Below are 20,197 nucleotides of genomic sequence, written 5' to 3' on the forward strand. Positions count from 1 at the left end.
GGCAACTGAAAAGCTCTGAGGGTTGGTCTCTGTGTACTTACACAGCTGTTTATTTTGACAAAGAGCAAGGTTTTAATATGAGGCTGGTGAATGAAATTCTTCTGCTCTCTCTTGGAAAAAAAAAATCTGTTGGCTTTAGCAAGCCTTGAATTAAACATGAGGCTTGTGAGGGAGCCTGCTCTAGCACTGCCTGTGCAGTTTGCTCTGAGACAAGGAAAGACAACCTTCCTAGCCAGTGTTTGTTGCTGACATTGTATTTTCTTCTTCTCTCTTGTGTGCACGCAGAAATCCGAACTCAGCTGGTCGAGCAGTTCAAATGTCTGGAGCAGCAGTCGGAGTCGCGCCTGCAACTGCTGCAGGACCTGCAGGAGTTCTTCCGCAGGAAGGCTGAGATCGAGCTGGAGTACTCCAGGAGCCTGGAGAAACTGGCTGAACGATTCTCCTCCAAGATACGCAGCTCCCGAGAGCACCAGTTCAAGTAAGCAGGTGTTTCCAGGGGCAAAATGGTACAAAATGTTGGGCCAGAGACTGCCTGGAACAGTAGATGTTTGTAGCTGCACAGTTCGAAAGTGGAGTAGCAACAGTGGTGACCTTGTCTGTCTTATCACTGTTCAGGGTTCACAACAAGAACTCAAACAGCCTTTTTCCAAGACTTTCACCACAGCATTACTGACCTGTGCTGCCCAAATTAGACTTACTATGCACTTCTTTGAGCAGTACAATAAAAATATGAATCAGGGACTAGGAAGGAGTCAAGCCCCTTGATTTTTTTTTTTTTTTAAGAGGCTTGAATTCAGCCACTGATTTGATTGTGCAAATAATGGTAGGCCCATTTCATAAACCCTGTTTTCTGTATGTAGTCCAATCCTTAGAAGTCAGAGTGCTTCACATTGCACACAGATCTGCTTACAGGCTCAGACTTGGCAGCAGTTTCTGGAAATCTAATTTACTACAGTTTTTTAAAATGAAGTATGTATATGTTTTCTGTGTATACACCCTTACAGTGTTGAAGCTAAGCAAATCCATAGTGGAAATATTTTGAAACAAAGCTTTGAAATAGGAAGTATGAACTGGATGCTGGAATTGTGTGAAGCTCAAACAGATGATGAAAACTGTAAAATCCGTGAATGTGTGAATATGTGCAAGTTTTCAAAAGCAGCTTCTTTTCAGTTTAACCACACTCTCAAGCTTGGCGAAAACAAAAAGATCCAAAAAAAAAAAAAAAAAAAAAGAAACAAACTCAAGTCAGAATTTAAGTCTGGAGGTGACTGGTTTGTGATGAGGATACATAGCTTGTGCCGTTACGCTGGCTGGTTGGCGGCTGTGACTTCAAGGCTCCTGTGAATACCACTGTCCCGTCGCTGTTGGAGGAGCTGGTCCCTGCTCTCCGGGTGCACTCGAGTGTGCCCAGTTGGAGGTGTCAGGCTGGGCTCCACAGGACGATGCTCAGCGTTCGCACGTGTGTGTTGGTAGCTGTCAGGGTTTTCCTCCCTGCTGCTCCTCATGTTCCTTGCTGCAACCGGCTCTCCCCAGCAGTTTCTCGGGGTGCAGGGTCTCGCTGGGCAGCGTGAGCGGTGCCACCGAGATGTGGCTGGCAGGGTCTGCACCCTGGGGGCCATGCGGCAGCGCCTGCAGCACGGAGGCAGATACTCATCCTGGCTGCTTCCCATGCAGCACGTCAGCTGAAGTTCCCCACCTTTGTCTCCCCTGGCCATAGGATTTGTCCCTGTCTCTTCTTCTGACAGCTGTGTCCATGAAATAGTCTCTCAGCTGGGATTATGCCCTTTGCTCAAGATGAAATGAGTGTCATTCAATTGAATGGCCAAAGACCGCAGCCACTCTTTAGCTCCTTTCCCAGAAAATTGAAGGTTTCGCCTGTCTGATGCTCTTAGCCTCACTAGCCCCTGGCTCGTTGCAGCCTTTTTCTTTCTCTAACCCCTTGTAATTTTTTTGTTTCCTGTTTCAGCCGCAAGAGTGGTGATTTCTGCTGTTACATTACTAAATCCTATTTATTCCATATTACTAAATCCCATTTAATCTGTTTACTCAGTCTCTCTAGCAAGCAAGGCTTTACTGTTGTCTAATGCAAAAGTCTGCTGAAGATGAATTGCCATTCAAATGATATCTGTTCTTTTTGCATCTGACTGTTGCTTGTCAGTTGTGTGATGCTGGGCTGGTGCTGCTGTGTCATGTGTTGGGGATAACTGTCCTGGGGAAGGAATTGGCCAGTATGGGCTCAGGAAGGTGCTCTTGTTCAGAGATGGAGCCCACAAAGACTCGCGTGTGTGTGTGTGTGTGCCTCTGCCATCAGCTGAGAGCAGTGTTATGGCAGTGCCATTGCTTATTGTGCTTACAGTATTGGAAGGATGTTGTTGTGGAGTATCTACAGGTGACAATGATTCTCCACCTTTATAAGACACCTGGGCACAAGTGCCTGGTGGTTTGTGATGGTGTTGATAGTGTTAACAGGGTCAGCTTGATTTCAGTGCACACTTCTGCTGAGTCCTCACTGTCTCACTCCATATTGAGACTCCCTGAATATATTTTTCTTCCAGACTGCTTTGTACCTGCCCTTTATTAGGTTCATCTGCACTGCTTCCCCAGCTTGCTCATGAATGTCATTATTCTGATGAGGCTTTTGAAGCTCTTAAGAAATACGGTATGTTCAGCTATTCCTTTGTCCCTGTGTAGCCATGTGCAGCAGGCTGTGGCCCAGCCCTTAATAGTGGTAATTGCTGCGGTGCTGGGCTGTTCATGGTGATTCTGGGTTGACAGACTCATTCATGCTTTTATATGCAGTTGTTTTGTCTGTACGTGCATGCAGAGATTTCCTGGAGTCACCTTGCCTTCCTCTCCATGGGTTCAGTGGTGAGGTGGGCTGCACCAGCCCTGGTACCGTGGGTGAGAACATCTTGGATGAGGAGGAGTACATGTGTGAAGGCTTCAGCTGTACAGCGTAGCTGTGGCAAGCGTGGGCTAGCTTTCTGATTGCAGGATTTCTTGGGAAGGAGAGTCTTCTTTGAGCACAGGGGGTCTGAGGCCCGTGTCCATCACGGCCGCATTGCCAGAGCTGCTGGTGCGCACAGGCTGTCGAGCCCGGGTGTGAGCAGATCCGGCTGCCCCGTGGGCGAAGCAGCAGGCGCGCCCCGGGCAGCTTGCACGTGTCTTTAGGTGCTGGGGAGGGAGAAGCCTCTGGGGTTTGAACACGTCTATCAGGCACAGCCATGGGCACATGGGGAGACGTGCCCAGGCAGGAGGGTGGCAGGGGAGGTCTCTGCCAAAAGGAGCTGTTTCTCTGGAACCAGACATCTTGTAGGAAAGCGTTGGTTTGGCCAGAGAAAACTGTGTAGGTGAAACGTTTGGAACAAATCACTCGGCTGCCTCATTTAGAGGATCTATTTCAAAGTGTCTCAGTTGGACAATGTGAGATGTTTTCTTTCAGTTGTATCATTTCTGGAAATTTTGGTTCACTCTTGATTAATTTGCTGTCAGTACTAAAAGCAGTACATGGAGAGCAGTGCAGGTTTTTCTCAGTGCTGAGATGGAACATGTCAAAATTAGTTAAGCTCTAATCAAGTGTGAAATGTTTGCTGAAATTTCCCTCAGAAGAGAGTTTTTCGGACCACCCCTGGCTTCCAGGTGAGTCAGGGTCTTGGGGTGCCCCTTGGCAGCGAGCCGGGTGGGGATGAGCTTGCTCTGAGGATGCTGTGTGGCTCCTGGGGACTCTTCAGGTCACCCGGCCTGACACCTGCTGCCGCTCACGGTAGTCTCTTTGTTTGCAGTGTGAGTTGGGTTAAGACCGTTGTAAGTATTCAGCATACATGAATGTATTCATGTTGTGCGCAGACACTTTGTGTTAACGTTGGATGCAAAACATTTTCTCCAGCACTGTTTAGTGGACTAAATGAGGTACAACAGATTGTGTGGCAAATGGGCTCTTTCTGAAATGGAAGCGACAACCTTATTAATAGCACCAAGTGGAAAAAGGAAGTAAAACTGTCTCCCTTGCAAAGCGTTGAAGGGATTGCCAGTGATGTCTCTTCTCCTGTACCATCCTCCAGAGCACCCAGTTTGGGAAAGGTCTGGTTGGGGGTCTGATTTGGTATGTGTTCTGCTGGATGTCCCTGTGGGGAAGCGCTTGAACAGCTGAAAGAAACTCCAAAAGAGGTTCCTGGAAACCAGAGCAGGGCCGCAGATGTGTTCCCAGCCTGGCTGGGTCAAGGGACCAGCTCTTGTGTTGTCTCTGGTTGACTTGCACGTTTTCAGGTCCTTCAGAGCTGTTGCCCGGCGTATCTGCACTGTGTTGCTGTAATATTGCTAACTGACTTTTTGCAGACTGTGCCTTTTTAAAGCGTAGGTATGGAGCAGTGGACCAGAATGCACACTGGGTGCCCCAAGAAGTTGAGGTAGGGCAGAAAAACCAAGCTGTGTAGGGCAGATGGTATACAAAGGTCTGTATATATGTGTGTTGAGTGGAGCACAGGGCTGCGCCCAGGGTCAGCATCAGAGCATCCATCTCCCCGGCACAGAAGGCCTATGTCCTGCCACCGGCAGCTGTGGGAGGCTGGTAAATAAGGACGAAGCTGTGGGAGAGAGCAGCTTGGGGCAAAGGATGGGAATTCCCTGGCTTGATTGAAACCCTCGTGTACAATATTTAGACTGGGAGCTTCTGTGGTGGCAGAGATACTTAAGCACCTTTCCTGCACCGAAGAGGAGGCGCTGCTGTGGTCAGCCGTCGGGCAGGCAGCTGCCTGTCTGAGCACGGGGTGTCTGCCGGGTCGCACCGCCGTGCCGGTCGGGGCAGCGGATCTGGGCCAGCACCCAGACCCGCACCGATGACCCCGTGGCATCCGCCAAAAGGACGTGGCTCTGAGCTGGCGGAAAGTCTGTGGTGCGCTGGTTGCCTCTGTCGCAGAGCTGCACCGCTGCCCCAGGCGCCGGCCGCCCTGGAGAGGGAGCGGGAGGCGAGGGGTGGCAGCGGCGGAGGATGCTGCGGCCGGGTCTCCTCCCCGCGGGTCGGTGGGGATGGCAGGAGAAGGCCGTCGTGCTCGCAGCCCTGCACTGGAGAGGCGGGCTGGCACTCCGGCTGCTGCGCTGAGGGGCTGCCAGGTGCTTGGCTGGATGCTGCAGCGGTTTCTGGGGAGGGGAGGCAGCCAAGAGGAGCTCACACACTTTCCTCTGGGGGCACGACAGATTCTAGTGGGTGTATGTGGTGGAGGAAGGCACTGTTAATATGCTGGCAGCATTCATTTGAAAGTCATGTGCCTTTTTGACTTGTTCACTCAGCCTTTTTGATTTTTTTTTCCCCACACTTCCCTAGGAAAGATCAGCACCTACTTTCCCCTGTGAACTGCTGGTACCTGGTTCTGACGCAGACCCGTCGAGAGAGCAGAGATCACGCCACCCTTAATGACATCTTCATGAATAATGTCATCGTTCGGCTGTCACAGATCAGTGAGGATGTCATCAGGCTCTTTAAAAAGGTAACCAAAGTAGAGATGGAGAGTTCTGCTCAGCGAGGATCCATCCTTGCATTTTAGTGTAAAATAGAAGCTCATTGTGGACTTCTACACAACTGTGCCCCCACGCCCAAAGTCTAAACAGATACAGAAAAGCCAACATTGTTAAAAAGCAGAGAAAGATAACAGGACTTTCTACAAAGTACACATCACATCTTAATGAGAAAACTAGAGAGGAGTTTGAGCTCTGGACAGTGAAACAGTAAAACCATGCTAAGGCAGGCCAAGTAAAGTTCTCAGAGGCAACTTGCTAAAGACATAAAGCAAACAAAAACTTCTCCAAAATCACAAGAAAGAAACCTGCTGCAGGATGTGAAGGGGAATAGATGGGTGAGGTGCAAAAACACTACGAGGAACAGCCAAAGGCCATCTGGCTTCTTTAGCTTGGTACTTGTTATGGAAAAGCTTAGACTAGAGATTTTCTTGGGGTGGTGTGGTGGTGTTACCAACCTGAGGAACCTTATCCAACTGAATTGCCATTAGATGTTGCAGAGCAAATCTGTACAAGGCACTATCACTTATAAGTCTTTCTAGATAATATTTATCCAAGAATTTTAAAGAAACTGAGATATAAAACTGTCAAGTGACTAGCTGCGAGGTGTGACCTGATGCTTAAGCTGGTGTCAGTGCCAGAGAAATGAAATGTGGAAAACGTGATGACTTTTTTTAAAGATTCCTGGAGAGCTTCAGAGAACAGATCAGTAATCTGACTTTGAAAACAGACTTGTTGGATGAAACTTCAGTAAAGCGCAGAATGACAGGCATGTAGGCAGATACAAGAGAGGAGTCAGTGTGGCTTTCTGAAGAGAAGTCAGGCCTCAGAAAGCTAGTGGAGGTATTTCTAGGAGCCAGTGATCATGTGAATAAGTTGGCACAGTACCTGCAGTGTCTTACAGGCTTTGGAAAAGGTCCCTCGCTGAAGTGCTCAAGAAAAGAAGCTGTTGAAGAATAAGGAGTGGTTGTTTTCTGGGTTAATGACTGGTTAAGAGACAGGGAACAAAAGGAGGAATTTCAGTGGAGTTCCTAATAAATTATTTGGAAAAAGGATGAATAGTAAGATGACAAAGTCTGCTGATGATACAGAATTATTAATGATAACCAAATTAAAAATGATCATCAAAGACTTGTAGGAATCTTGCAGTGAGGTTGGACCAGGACTCTTCAGTTGAAAATGAGGGGGGAGTGTGTAATGTGATAAGAGCATGAAGAGTCACAGCAGTTTGTAGGAAGTGAGTAGAAATGAGGACCTCGTTGTGCCTGCTAACATAAACCATGGGTGGTCATCAGGCACCAGGCAGAAAGAGAACCTAAAAAGGAAAGACTTTTTAACATCATTAATACTATATATATTATATTTGCAATATTATGGGTAATGCTACATGTTTGTTGCCTCATACCATGTTTGTGAAAGCCAGATGTGTAACCCGAGTCCTCAGGTAGATGTGAAGGACTGTTCCCTATTGGAAGCTGCCCAGCCCCACCGCCGGCACAACTTTGGACTTGGGAATCACAGCCCTGCATCTTGTCACATCGTGAATGTGCTCGATGGCATCGCTGGCCCTTTTCTTCTACTTGTGGGCATTCGCTAATGACTGCCCTCAGTTATACCATGGTGGGCTAGGTGGACATTTTGCCTGGCTCTATGGCTCTTATGTTTTTCTTAATTTTTTTCAGTTGTTTTCAACAGGGGTAGCTGGAGAACTGCAGCTAGTGAGCAGGGTGAGCCTGCTGCGATGGCTGCCTCTCCAAACAGGAGAAGGGCTTCAAATCAGTGGTTATCTTGAAGTTTTAGCTTGACTGGAGAGTAAATTTAATGTGATATTTTTATGGCCAGTTTCCTCTAGTTTATAGATCTGACCTAGAAATTAAACTGCAAGGTCAGGTTTGGATTTGCTGATCTGATATGGGACATCATCCCTTTTCCTGTCCTTCTGGCCTCCAGAAATTGGACAGATTTGGGATATATTGGTTAGTTCAGTTCTAAGTCTTTCTCAAAATCTCCCTCCCATTTGCATTTTACTCTGAAGCCGTTTTTGAGATGTATATTAAGACTATACTTCTGCTGACCTTTCCTAGGTCTGTGAATGGTGTATCTCACTTTGAACCATAGGACAAATCCAGTCAACATTCAAACAAGGACATAAATAGAGTGTTTGAAGTGTTTTCTTGTAGTCAGTCCTCAGCCAGGACAAGATGATAAAGTGTTTCATCCATTCAGCAGAATTATTTCTTTGTGTTTGCTTTTCATCCATCTCTTTCCCCCACCTCTTTTGAATTTAGATTTCAACTTTTAAGGCCCAACACTTATATTCTATAGAAATTGTTGCTCCTTGTTTCTCCCTCCCCCATCTTCTGCCAGGAGAGGTGAGGTAGCACTAACTCCATCTGCAGCCTGCCAAAGCCAGCACCTGCTTTTAATCAAAAGGAGGCTTTACAATAGAGTTGTGGGGATCTGTGATTTCACTCGCATTTGTCCCTGGAGGTTTAAATTGTAGCAGAACTCACCTGGCCCTGGAAATAATGCTCAGCTAAATCATGGAAGAGGCTTATTTTGTGTCATTGTTAGTCCTTAATGTGGATAGGGAAGCTGCCACTTTTGGGGATATTCAGGTTATTTATTTTTCTTAACCTATTGCACACTGTGCCCAAAAGGGATCTGGGGCTGCGCTTCCCACTTCACAGCAGTGTTTGGTGGGAAGCCTTAGGCACATGTGTGGGAATATGACCATCCTGGTAAAAGGCTTTTTAAGATATCCAGTCCAGCCTTGCAGCTGGTACGAGATTGCTCGGAGGAGGTATCTTCCACTGTTTTATCCAGTCTGGTTTCGAGTATGATGAGTAAAGTGCTTGAAGCACTCCTCCTGGGGGGACTGTACTGTACAGGATCGTTGGGCAAATGAACCAGCTCCAGAAGGGTTAAAGGCATCTGCAGTTGTGGTTCAGCTGTTCGGTTTTGTTGTAGATTGCTCTTTGATGGTAAATTAGGGTAACATTTTTTTTCCAGATATGTCACTTTTAATTCCTCCCATCTAGAATTTATTAATGGGTTGTGACATGCTGCGGGTACGTGGAAGAGGTGGAAGGTTTTGTGCGTTGTGCTTTCATTATGTAAATGTAAACAATCTCGGCAAAGAAGCAGGGATGTAATATCTGGGGTACGAGGATGCGCATAACTAAGAAGCAGTTGATCAGCGTGGTGGTAATCTGCCAAGAAAGATGCTGGGTGCTGAGCTGCTTCTCCCCTTGGCTCCCCTGGATGTGCTGGGCAGCAGCGGGGGTCATCCATCAGTAAATTGGGCCATTGGGTTTTGTTCATCTCCACCCAAGTGTTTTGCCCTCCCGCTGACCAGCAGGGTACGGTCCCTGGCGTTCGGCTGTGCATTGCTCGGGCACGCCTCTCGCCGTGGCTGGCCAGGAAGCCTTTTGGCTTACCCAAATCCAAGAGAGAGGGAAGTAGGACCTAGTGGGGATTGAGTTTTTAGTGTTTGAGTTGGAGACGTTTAACTGAGCCAGCTCCAGGTCTGACCTTGCCTCACTGAGGTCAGTGACGGCTTGCGCTGGCCTCAGCAGCAGGGCTTACGGGAAGTATAAGTTGATTATCAAAGATAGAGGAGAAGCTAGATCACATTTCTTCAGCCATTGGCAAATCTGGTTTTGCAGGCTGTGGTCCAAGCTGGGGTCCCTGCTGTGGCTGTGTTTGGTGACAGGACAGCTTTGCAGGGCGTTTGTGGCCGCAGTTGCTCCTCTGAATTGCAGCGGTACTCGAGGCTGGCTGCTCTGCTGCCGGGGAAAGCCGTGATCTCTCCAGAGCTGAGGAGCTCCTGTCAGGGCTGCAGGGTGAGCTGCAGGTTGGTGGTTCTTCTGTGGAGGCTCATCTAAGGCCGGTGACACTTGGGTTGGGGAGCTTGGCATCTTCTGCTTGTGGATCACTTCATTTTTGGCTTAATTAGTGGCAACTTTGTTAGCTTTGAAAGTGAGGAGATTGCAGCCCTTGGGGAGTTGAGTTGAACTGCAAGTTGCAGAAGTCCGCGGGGGACTCAGCAAGGGTTAGCTTCTTGGGGTGGTGATGATAGCGTCTGGGGTTTTGATGAGGTAGAAATGAGATATTTTCTGCATCCAGGATTTTAAACTCCTTCCTGAAAATTTTAACACAGAATCAAAGAGAATTTATAAAGCCAGATGTTATGCTGGTGAATCAAGGTACATCACTGAAATCAGCAGACCCACTTCGGTTGTCCATAGGCACTGCAGACAACATATATCCAGTGGCTGAGCTGACTCTTTGGCTCAGCATACCCTAAAAGGAGAAACTCTTTGTACTTAGGGAAATAGCATGTTACCTATGAAACATTATTTACTGAAAGTATATATGTTTTTGCAGGAGGGAGAATTTGTTGATAAAGTGGTCCTGATTTGCGGAAATAGTTTGGAATCCCAGGAGAACAGAAAACTAGAATAATTTAAAATAAAACTATTGAAAATAAAAAAATGAAACTATAGGCCCTAAACCATAGTTAGAAAAAGCCCAGCAAAGCCAAGAAGGGAAATGGGTAAAGCTTATAATGAAAATACAAGAAAGAGATGGGGATTGAATTCCTGAAATTGGCAGATAGAGGAATTAAATACAGAAGCAACAACTTTTAAATAAGCATGTGTTTGTATAAAATACATGCAGCAGTGCCTTTAATGCACACATACATATATCTATGTGCATATTGAGTATATTTTTGTGACTATGTATGTTCCTAAGTAATTTGGTAAAGTAGCGCATAGAATCATATGTAGATAAATGTTAAGTGATGCACATAAGGAAGAGCAACTTTCCAACTCGGGTGCATAAGACTGGGCTCTGCCCTAAATTTTGGATGGGATGGTGGGGTTAAAGCATCAGGCTCTGAGCATGCCAGCTCAGCGCTTGCTAGCAGTCAGAAAAGAAATCAAAAGTTGGGAACTGCTGGGAACAGAGCAGAAAACATCATTAATCCCCTGCAAATCCATGGCATGCTTGCATCTTGAATCTTGTTGGGTTTTTTTCCTGCTCTTTCCCTCCCAACACATACAGACTGCCACTGTGCTTGGTGGCATCAAGTGACAGAGCATCTCTGTGTTATGACACTTGCATCAATACTTAATGAGGCACACTCAGTTTGGATGGGATCAGGCAGCAGCGGTGCGAGGGTGAAGAACTGCAAGCCCAACGCAGTGGGTAACGCGAGGGGTCTGGCTGGCAGGACCTGGCCCCTGGGTTGGGGCACAGAAGGCATCGTCTGGGGACGGGAGCTGTCAGGGGTTGCTTTGCTCTGTGATGGTGCCGTGTTCCCCAGGATCGTCACGGGTAGTGCGAATTTGGGAGCAGAGACTTGGAGAACTCCAGAGAGAAGAAGCCTGCCTGTCTTCAGGAGAGTCTATAGACAGTCTTGGCATCATGTGTGTTTAAGCACAGTGATAGATGTCAGTTAAGTAATCCACAGCCCTTCTGCTGGCCTTTCAAGTATTTTTGAATCGCATCCAAAAGAATCCCAATTATAACTGTGGAAACTTGTCTCCTTCTTGAATACCTGCAGAAAAAAATATATTGAACTGTGGGATTCATCCAAAGCTGGTCTCGAGGCAGAGTGTGGAGATGCTTGTAATTGGTATTTGAAAGAGCAGGGACCATTTACAAAATGTGAGTCAGATCTGGATTTCAACTTCGATAGTTCTTTTGTTACAAAATGGGCAGTTGTTCCCATCCAGTGGTTTGTTTTCTTTCTTCCCCTTCCTTTTCTACCCTTCCCAGATGTGGAATATAGAAGTTCCTCTCTTCGGTGATCTGGCCCCGTGAGGGTACGATTTGGCTCGCCCCCCTGAACTCAAGTTGTTCAGCTGAACCCCTATGCACTGAAGCCATGTAATTTTACACAGCTATCATCCAACACCATTGCCCCCGAACCCTGCCGCCCCCCTGCCTTGTATTTTATCCCAGCAATTAAACAAACAAAAGTGCATCTTTCTTCTCCTGGAAATGCTTCAGAATCCAGTATTTAACGTATTGCTATAATTGGGGGCTCCAACTGCATCCCATTGGTGTGGATGATGTCAGGGCAGGAATAGCAGTGTAGAATGGGTGTTTTCCTGACACCTGGCCCTGCTTCTGTGACCCTCTAACCCAAAGCCACAATGTGTGTATATATATGTATGGCAGTTTTCATAGCGGGAGTTTGCTGGCGCCTAGAGACCCAAGACAAACATCTTTCATTGGCAATACTGAGGCTGGGGGCTGTGCTGCTAGTGGCTCTTACAGTGAAGGAGGAGCCCATGGGGATTTTAAATGTGTCCCAGCTTTTTTATAAAAAGACCCAGTAATGACATCATTTACTTGTTGCACTGACTGGTTATAGTTGCAGTGACAAAGGGCAATTGTCCTCTAGCGGGTATGGCTTCTTGCTGCACAGAAACTACTGTTCTCCAAAGTAGGGTAATAAATTTCTGCAGAGAGATTTTTGAGTTGGGCACAACATCATCTGGAGACCAGGAACTGTGTATCCAGGCTGAAAGAGAAACATGGATCTTTGCCACAGAAATGCCACGGTGTCGCTGGTTAGATAGTTGGAGGTGCCTTTGGGCTGCATGGTCAGCATGGTTAAAAATGGGCCAAGAAATCCTCACGTCTACTGTTTTGAATCTCTTGGTACAAGACATGAAAGATGGGGTGCATCTTCTTCACCTTCAGACTTCTGCCATGTATTTGAGTTGGTTCTCTGGACTCATGTGGAGAGTTGGGCACGTCTGAAATGCCCCCTGGTCTGTGCTAATGCCTGCCTTGGGATGGGGTGAGTTTCGGCTGTCCTGGTTCTTTGCAGCACACATGGGTAGCTCAGCTGCAGGTGTGACCTTGCAGATGCCAGGCTGGGGCCAGTGCATGCCATGAAAACCTTTGCTGTTTCTCTCATTTTGTTTACCTCGGCATGCCGGGTCTCGCGGTTGATGCCCAAGAGGTTTTCCATCAGAAAAGCATCCACAAGCGCCGGGAGGGGCAGACCAAGCCAGAGGATGCTTTCTGAGCGGAGACTGCTTTGAAGAGCCCAGGGCTTAATGCAGTTCAGAGTGGCTCTGGATGGCTTCGTTTCAGCGGTGGCTCAGCCTGCAGCAACTCCTTGCAGCCTCCCCTGGTGTCACGCAGGGCTTGAAAGGCGGGTGGTTTGGGTGAGGTTTACAGAGCTGCAGGAACTCAAGAGTGGAAGTTGAGTTTGACTCTCCAGCTCTTCCTGGTTCTTCAGCACGGCTGCCACCGGGACTGGCTCTGGAGGTGGGCTGGGGTTCGAGGGATTTCCCCTGCTCGCTGCCAGCCCTTGACACTGACATTGAGGTAGATGTGGTAAGGTGAGCTTGGGTTGCAAATGTGAAAAGCAGGGAGAGTGTGGCCTCTGTGGTATTGTCTCCTCTTTCCCAGCAGAAGCTTTCCTGGGAAATGTAGGACCTGGAGACGGAGTGCTGCTCACTTGGGTGAGGAATGGTGTCCCATCAGCGACTACTGCAGAGTTGTGCAGATATTTAAGGGTATTACGGAGCTTCTGCAAAGGAGTGCTGCGGCTGGGACCTGCAGGTAGGTCGGGGAGCTCTGCAGGCAGCGCAGGGGACCAGCGTCCTCCGTCTGAGCATCCCTGGTCTGCAGCGTAGCCTGTGAAATTGAAATGGACAGCCAGCCTCCCTGCCTGCTCCGGCACACAAGCAAGCCCTGCTAATGAGGAAAGTGGAGGGAGAAAACTCAATTGGGCAAATTCCCCTGGAGCTTCCCGTGTGAGTCACGTTCCTGGCGCTGGAGGAGATTATCAAGGCAAATGTGTTAATGTTGCTAACAGGCAGGCAATAAATGGAGATGCTAAGATATGTCACTGCAGAGATCTGACTTGATCTGTTGTTGGAGTGAGTCTCTGTCACCATGAAATTTCACAGCACATCCTCCTGGCAGAGGCAAACCCTGGGTGAGGGATGCACCGCCGGCCCCCTTGGCCAGGCAGGCGTTCTCTCTCCTTTTTCCTCTGCTGTGGCAGAAGGTAAGAAGTTTGCTGCTGCTTCCAAGTATGGAATACAGGAAATTACATGTTTGAGAAGGAGCATTCCTATGTCCGAGGTAACCGTGCTGCGTTATTCCCCAGTGTGATATTTAATTACGTTCCGTGACAGTGAATTTAATTATGCCCCATACTGCAGTGTCCTGGATGGAGATTTAATGAAGAAGTGGTGTCTGTCTGGAAGGGAGTTTTTTTCTTTGTCTTTAAAATAACCATTCTTTGTTGCCAGTAGTCTGTGTTGCTTCTTCCCCTTACTTTGTCTGCAGCAACAGGAATTTTAACAAACCTGATGAACTGAAGTCATTGCTATCCCAGCAAGCAACTGTGTTTTTTAGTAGGAATGGAAGGCATAAAGCAAGCAGCTAAATTGAAGTTTGGGTTTTGTGGATGGTACCAGGGGACTGGAATGGCATTTTGGCATTGTCCCTCATAAACACACAAATGTAGTTTCTCTGTTATAAAAAGGGGAGGCAGCAAACTTGGAGGAGAGACGAGTCCTTCAGCTTCTCGCTTGCCTGCATTTGGAAGAGGCTCCAGCATCACAAGGTTGGATGCTGCCCTCTTGGATGCTGGGAGACTTTTGACAAAGGCCACTTTGGTCTCCAGCAACAGGATGCAGGGTGTTTGGTGTATAGCATCTATAAGCAAATGAGTTTTAAATTAGTACCCACCTGTGGCCCCCCCAGGTCAGTGTGACTCATGGGACCAACACACTGCTGACAACTGAGCCATTTTTTGTTGCTCTATTTAGGAGTCTAAAATTAGTTTTGAAAATTACAGCTTTGCGGACTTCCCCTCCGCCGCATAGGAAATCTGGGGCAGAGGCAAGAGCTGCAGCTGACTTTGGGCCATTGCTCCTACCACAAGCCCGTCGTCCTCCCTTTGCTTTGGGAAGGCTTGGTGCGGGGCCCGGGATTTGACTCGTGACAGCAGGGTCAACTGGAGGGGTTACGTGTGACTCTGAACTCCTGCAGGCTTGGGGCCTCTGGGGTCCAAGACCCCAATTTGTAGACCCTGAATTAAATAACTCATATTCTGGATGTATCTGGGAGGGATGCATGATTTTAATAGCTCTGTTGCTTATTAGCAAGCCACAGTGAGATTTTCAAGATCAGCTAGTGACTGCTGGTGTTGGTGGGGAGGGGAGAGGAACTGGGGTTTCCAGCAGACAAGGCTTCCAGATGGCTGGGGGTACTTAGCACCTTCTGGTAATTGGCATCTTCTTGGCACCTTGCGCACGTAAGAATGGGAGCAGCGTGCATCAGTCACGCTTCTGAATATGGGACTCTTCCAAATACCCTGGTGCTAATTCACAGATAAACTATAATTACTGGATGTTCACTGAATGCAGAGTGCTTTTACTCTTTAGATTCCTTGCTTTGCTCTTTGCATTCAATTCGAAGTTCTGATAATCTAAGGTTAAACTTTTCAAGTATGTAGGTTGTCCAGTTAGCTTTAATTAGAAGACCTCTCTGTGTCGTGGGCTTCTTTAGCCACCCAGCCAAGAAGCTGACGGGATGTTGTTTTCCCTGACTGCGTGCACAAAAATGCATGGAGTTATTTGAGGAAATCTGAAAGAAACTGCTCGGTTTTCTGGGTTTGTTTTTTTTTGGGGGTGGGGTGTCTATACTTAGTTTAAACACATCTTCAAGCCATAATAAATGTTTCCTAGCCAAGAAGATTCCACAGAGAGATTTGGGGTGTAATTACAAGGGAGGCAGGAAAGCAGTGCATGCACATCTACAGTAGCATCCAACCACTGGATTTCTGAGTAGGAGTTGACTTGATCTGCAGCCAAGCTTAAATTCAGCAGCTCCCCAAGTTGTGGCCTCTCCCGTGAAATGCCATGCTCATGCTGTAGGAGGTAGGCGACTGGATCTGTTTCACCCTGCCTGGCAAGAAAAGTGAAAAAACAAACTGGTAATAGGATTTCAGCAGACAGGGGGGTGGAGGGAGGAAGATGCCATGAGTTTGTACACTCGCAGTGAGCTTTCTCCTAAGCTTGCTGAACTTTGGCTGTTGCGGTTGTGAAATTGGAAACTATTATATAACTGTGGTGTAGCTATTTCGTAATAATGTGTTCTCTTTGAGAGATATTTTGGTTCACTCAGGTCAGAATAGTGAAAATGAGCTACTGAAGACAAATTGGGGAGGGTGGGTCATGATCAAGGTAAAACTAAAACCTGAAGTGCTTGGGCTGGGAAGCCCTGATAATCTTTGTTCTGAAATACTGAAGTTGATTGGAAATTGCAAGTCCAGCAGCAGGTGTCTTCAACGAATCTATCAAATCAGGATAGATTGACAGGGGATACTGTATGACTGGTGAATGCAAATCTAAGTGATTTGTGTACCCACAAATGTTTATTATATAATTTAAGTTACACAGGGGAGTTAATGTAGAATTTAAATTACACAGCCAGCTCAGTGTGGAGAATGCAACAGCCACTTACCCACAGTCAGTAATGCAGGTTTTGCTGAAAAATAGGCAAAGTCAAGTAATAAAACACTTCTGGCTATGGAGCAGGCCCACCTTTTGTGCACTCCGCCAGTCTTAATGTGAAACAAATCCCCAAAATGGGGGAGGGCTTTACGTGTTAGATCCACGCAGTGAGGTGACTGTGGGCTGGAGAGAAATACTGCCAGTGGAAGGGCAAAGCAATATTGTCTATAATTCTAGATTCATCCCTGTGTGTTTGCAGGATAAATAAATTAAATTGTGTGATGTTCCTCATCATGGTCTCTGAAACCCAGTTTGGGTGATCCATGGGCAAATATCGGTCTCAAACAAAAATGCAGCAATTCTGAAATAGCATGAGGATTTGCTGTACTGTGTTCATGTTTATAATCACGCATTTTATTTTGTTAAGGATTTGTAGAAAATTAAAGGAAATCAAAACGCCAGTTTACTTTTAAACTTCACTGTCACAGGCAGATTGGAAGAGGAAGCCATCTGTATTTTGGTTTTAATGTTTAGAAGTGGAAAAAATGGAGCCCAGGTGTGGATTGGCAGCCCTGTTGATGCTGTTTTTTCAGCTCCCATAGCAGGAAGGATATTAGACAGGATTTCTAAAGTGGTGTAAATAAGGCGCCTGGGGCATTTCTCCTGCTGTGGGGCTGTTTTGTTCTTGAAAATAATATCTAGAATTAAAATGTACATGGTTCTGTTAGCTCCACTGCAGAGCAAAGAATGGCAAGTCTTGTGTTTGGCAGGGGAGCCAGGAGAGGGCAGATCTCTGAGGGGGCAGAAGGTGTTTGAGATGGGCATTACCCGAAGCCAGTTGTGCTGCCGAGGTCCACCTACTCCGTTGTCAGCTGAGAGGAGGAAAGAAAAACCCTACAGGGATGAGAGAGGTTGCTGTGGTTTTGTTCTGTGGGACGGGTGTGAAAGCCTTTGCTGGGGATTAACAGGATCCCCTCAAGCACAAGGGTGGAAGGGCTGGGAACAAGTACTTCTGGCTTTGTGAGGATCGGGTCGGTCACTTGGTTTAAGAAAAGAGGAGAAGAACAATTCACTGCATCCCTGTCCTACCAGCTCTCCAGCGTCCCCAGACTTTGTTCCTTCTGCTGGTGCCATGGTGTCCCGTACCAGTATTCTGGCAGCATTGGAGACCTTCAGCGTACCTCTGATCAGCTAGTCGGGGAAAAACCCATCACCTCATTTCTTCTTCCCGAGTTTGAACTGGGCATTTGTAGGGATCTCATTCCCCCTTTCCACGTCTCCTGCCTGTCTCTGGAGTTTGATGCTCTTCGAGTGGTGTGAGGTCCTCTGGAGCCATGGCGTGCTGGGAGTGTTCGGAGCGAGGGCTGAGCATCTGGGTGCTGCTGCCAGTGCTCGACCTTCCCAGGGCCTTGAGGGCAACGCGCTTCTGCTGCTGACCGCAGCTGAGGACGTGCTTCTGGGAGGGCAGTGCTACCGCAGTACTGTCCACACCTGCAGACGGCTCTTGTGAATGCGGCTTGGAGACAAGGCTTAAGTTGCATATACATGGAGTAGTTGGAAGGCACGCAGTTTTGCTCTTCCCTCCAAAATGTATTTTCCTTTCAGAAATGCATGTTGTGAGCGTAACAGTCTTAGCTCTTCTTCTTTTTCTCTTCCAGAGTAAGGAGATTGGCTTACAGATGCATGAAGAACTCCTGAAAGTCACCAATGAGCTTTACACGGTGAGTAATGAGCTGATCCTACCCATGCCTAGCCTGTGCAGCGAGGGGAACGCAGGCAATGTCATTTGTTAGAACAAAATGTCTGTTCAATGTTTCAGCGACTTGAGGAGGCTTCCTCTCCCTCCTGCCATCCTGCGGTACAGCCCATTCGTTCCTCTTGCATTTGTTAGAAATATTTCACTCTTCACTGGTTTTGACGGCAGCAGAGGAGGATTTCCCAGCGGTCCTACCGTGAAGGGTTTCTGCGGCCGCATCAGGCAGCGGATCATGCCATGTAACTGTTTCACTTAAGCGTAAATGGAGATGTTTTGGGCATGATCGGGTGAGATCCCTGGTGTCTGTAATGCTCTCACCTGCTGGGCCTTCTACACCGTGTTGCCTTTAGGCCCATTTCAGTTTTTGCTTGGTTGGTGATTTCTACGAGGCGCTAATGGCTCAGAAGTCGTGCTCTGAGTTGACAGTGCTAATTTGTGGCTGAAACCTGACCTGCTCACGTGAGTCTGGTGGCCTGTGGATGATGGCTGAACATGACCTTCTGCTGGGGAATGCATAAAAGTTTTAGTTTGTATGTGCTCAGCTTCATCTTCTGCTCCAAGGAGCACTTTGGTTATGGAGCCCTTTCTGTGCCTCCAGGTGAAACTGTATGCTGTTACTCAGGACATTGCTCTTCAAGCAGGTTTTCATAGTAGGGCAGTAAAAGTCTTTGTGTTGCTTCTGTCTCTTGCCCTGAAGCAATTGTTTGTGGTTTAGGATCAACAAAGCAATATAAAGTCTGTCTTGTGTTGGAAAATTGAGACAATATATTTCCTTTCTTTGGTTGTATCTGTTACTGGTACATAAATAACACTGCAGTAGGTTTATTCCTAAACAATCATATTATTCCATCTTTTTGAAAAATAGACCTAAACAACAGAGCATGAATGATATTATTTGAAATTTTGCCATAAATCTTCTCTTAGCAGGTTTGTTTCTGCATTGTTTTTTGAAGGATTCAGTTTTTGTGAGACCTGCAGTGTGGGTGGACAGCCAGGTTGGATTAAAAAGCCTGTGTGAGATTTGGGAGTGCGTTGTTGATAGCTGAATGTCACAAGCTGTGTTAGTGGTGGTGACTAATTAAGATTAATTACAACAGCAGCATGACAGATGCAAAACAAGGAGAGACTAACGAGGGCTGGGCCGACCTTAATACCTGTGGACCAGCGTAGTCAGAACGCAAACACGGGGCAGGAGCATCACTCTGAGGGACATGGTTGGGTCAGTTTGAGGATCGGAAGTGTGCTGAGGTCTGAAGTGTGTGCGGTTGGCCAAGGAAGAGCATAGAGAGTAGTTTTGCTCCCGCTGAGTCTCTGGCAAAACTCGTCTTCACTGGAGCTGAGATTTTCCTCCATTCACTGCTTTGCTCCCACATGCTGAGCAGAATGTGTTTGAATGGTGAAACAGACTGGAATGGCTGGAAGAGCTTTGTGTTTTCTTTGAACTGACCTTGCTGCTAAGATAACAAGCCGACTGTGTTATCTGGCTGGGAAGGAGCAGGGAAGAGACACGCTTATTTCAGAAAAGATGATGAAACATGAAGAAAAAGTAGGCCCTGTTGGGCAAACAAGATCATCTTCAATCTGTTCAGTGCAAACCAGCTCCCCTCCAGTCAGTAGTTTTCTGTCCTTGAGACATCAGGTAAAACAGGCTTAATTGCATACTTGGCTTACAGGTTGATCCAGTGTGCTGGTGGTGTTTTGGGACACCTTCAGGACTCACCTGGAGTTCACGTGTTTGTTGCAACATGTGGGGCACCCAAGAGCACCACATTCAATAACTGTGGCTGCTGACAAAATCAGATACAGAATAAGGACCCCTGTCTCAAAGGACACTGAGCTGCTTCTTGTAAAATGTCATTTGGCTGCTGTCAATGCAAGGAAGTCGTTTATCTTGCCTATGGCCAAGCCTTGTATCCATAGTACATCTGGCTAGGCTGCATTTTAAGCCTTTCAGAGGGGAATTCTGTGCACTGTGTGGAAACTGTATAATTTTTTACAGGCTTCTCAGGCATTGACTGTCTCAAACTTAAGCCAAAATAACTAAATTGATTTTAGTTCAGCCTTGTTGCTGTTCTGATGCAAGTCACCCTGTGGACTTTCTCTGTGGAAAGAACTAAACCCAAAACCCATGCTGATTTTAATTAAAATGGAAGTAGATGACTTTCATTCTGAAGTAGGAATTGCTTGTGAACAGTTTTGCACAGAAATAATTTAGCTGTGAATTAAAGCCAGCTTCATTCTTTTGATTCCTGGTTACAGACTCCAGGAGACAGATACCAAGTTGGAGTCTGTAAAAGTTGGAGGTTCTTTATTCCATTGTTCACAGGTCACTTTCTGTATTGTATATATTCTTATCTGAAGAAGTCAGCCAAAATGTTAGGGTAAGAGAAACAGTAACCCCAGAGCACTGTTCTGGTAGTGTTTTCTG

General features: G+C 47.0%; 1 protein-coding gene across 4 annotated transcripts in view; it reads left to right on the plus strand.

Moving 5' to 3' along the window:
* SRGAP3 (SLIT-ROBO Rho GTPase activating protein 3) overlaps positions 1-20,197 on the plus strand; it is a 172,091-nt gene that overhangs the window by 106,558 nt on the left and 45,336 nt on the right. For all 4 annotated transcript variants that reach the window (XM_069811759.1, XM_069811758.1, XM_069811760.1 and 1 more), the window contains 3 exons: positions 286-478; positions 5,321-5,483; positions 17,672-17,734. In XM_069811759.1, coding sequence (XP_069667860.1) covers positions 286-478; positions 5,321-5,483; positions 17,672-17,734 — 419 coding nt within the window. The remainder of the gene's footprint in view (positions 1-285; positions 479-5,320; positions 5,484-17,671; positions 17,735-20,197) is intronic.

This window comes from Haliaeetus albicilla, chromosome 24 (genome assembly GCF_947461875.1).
Source record: "Haliaeetus albicilla chromosome 24, bHalAlb1.1, whole genome shotgun sequence".
Lineage (NCBI taxonomy): Eukaryota > Metazoa > Chordata > Aves > Accipitriformes > Accipitridae > Haliaeetus > Haliaeetus albicilla.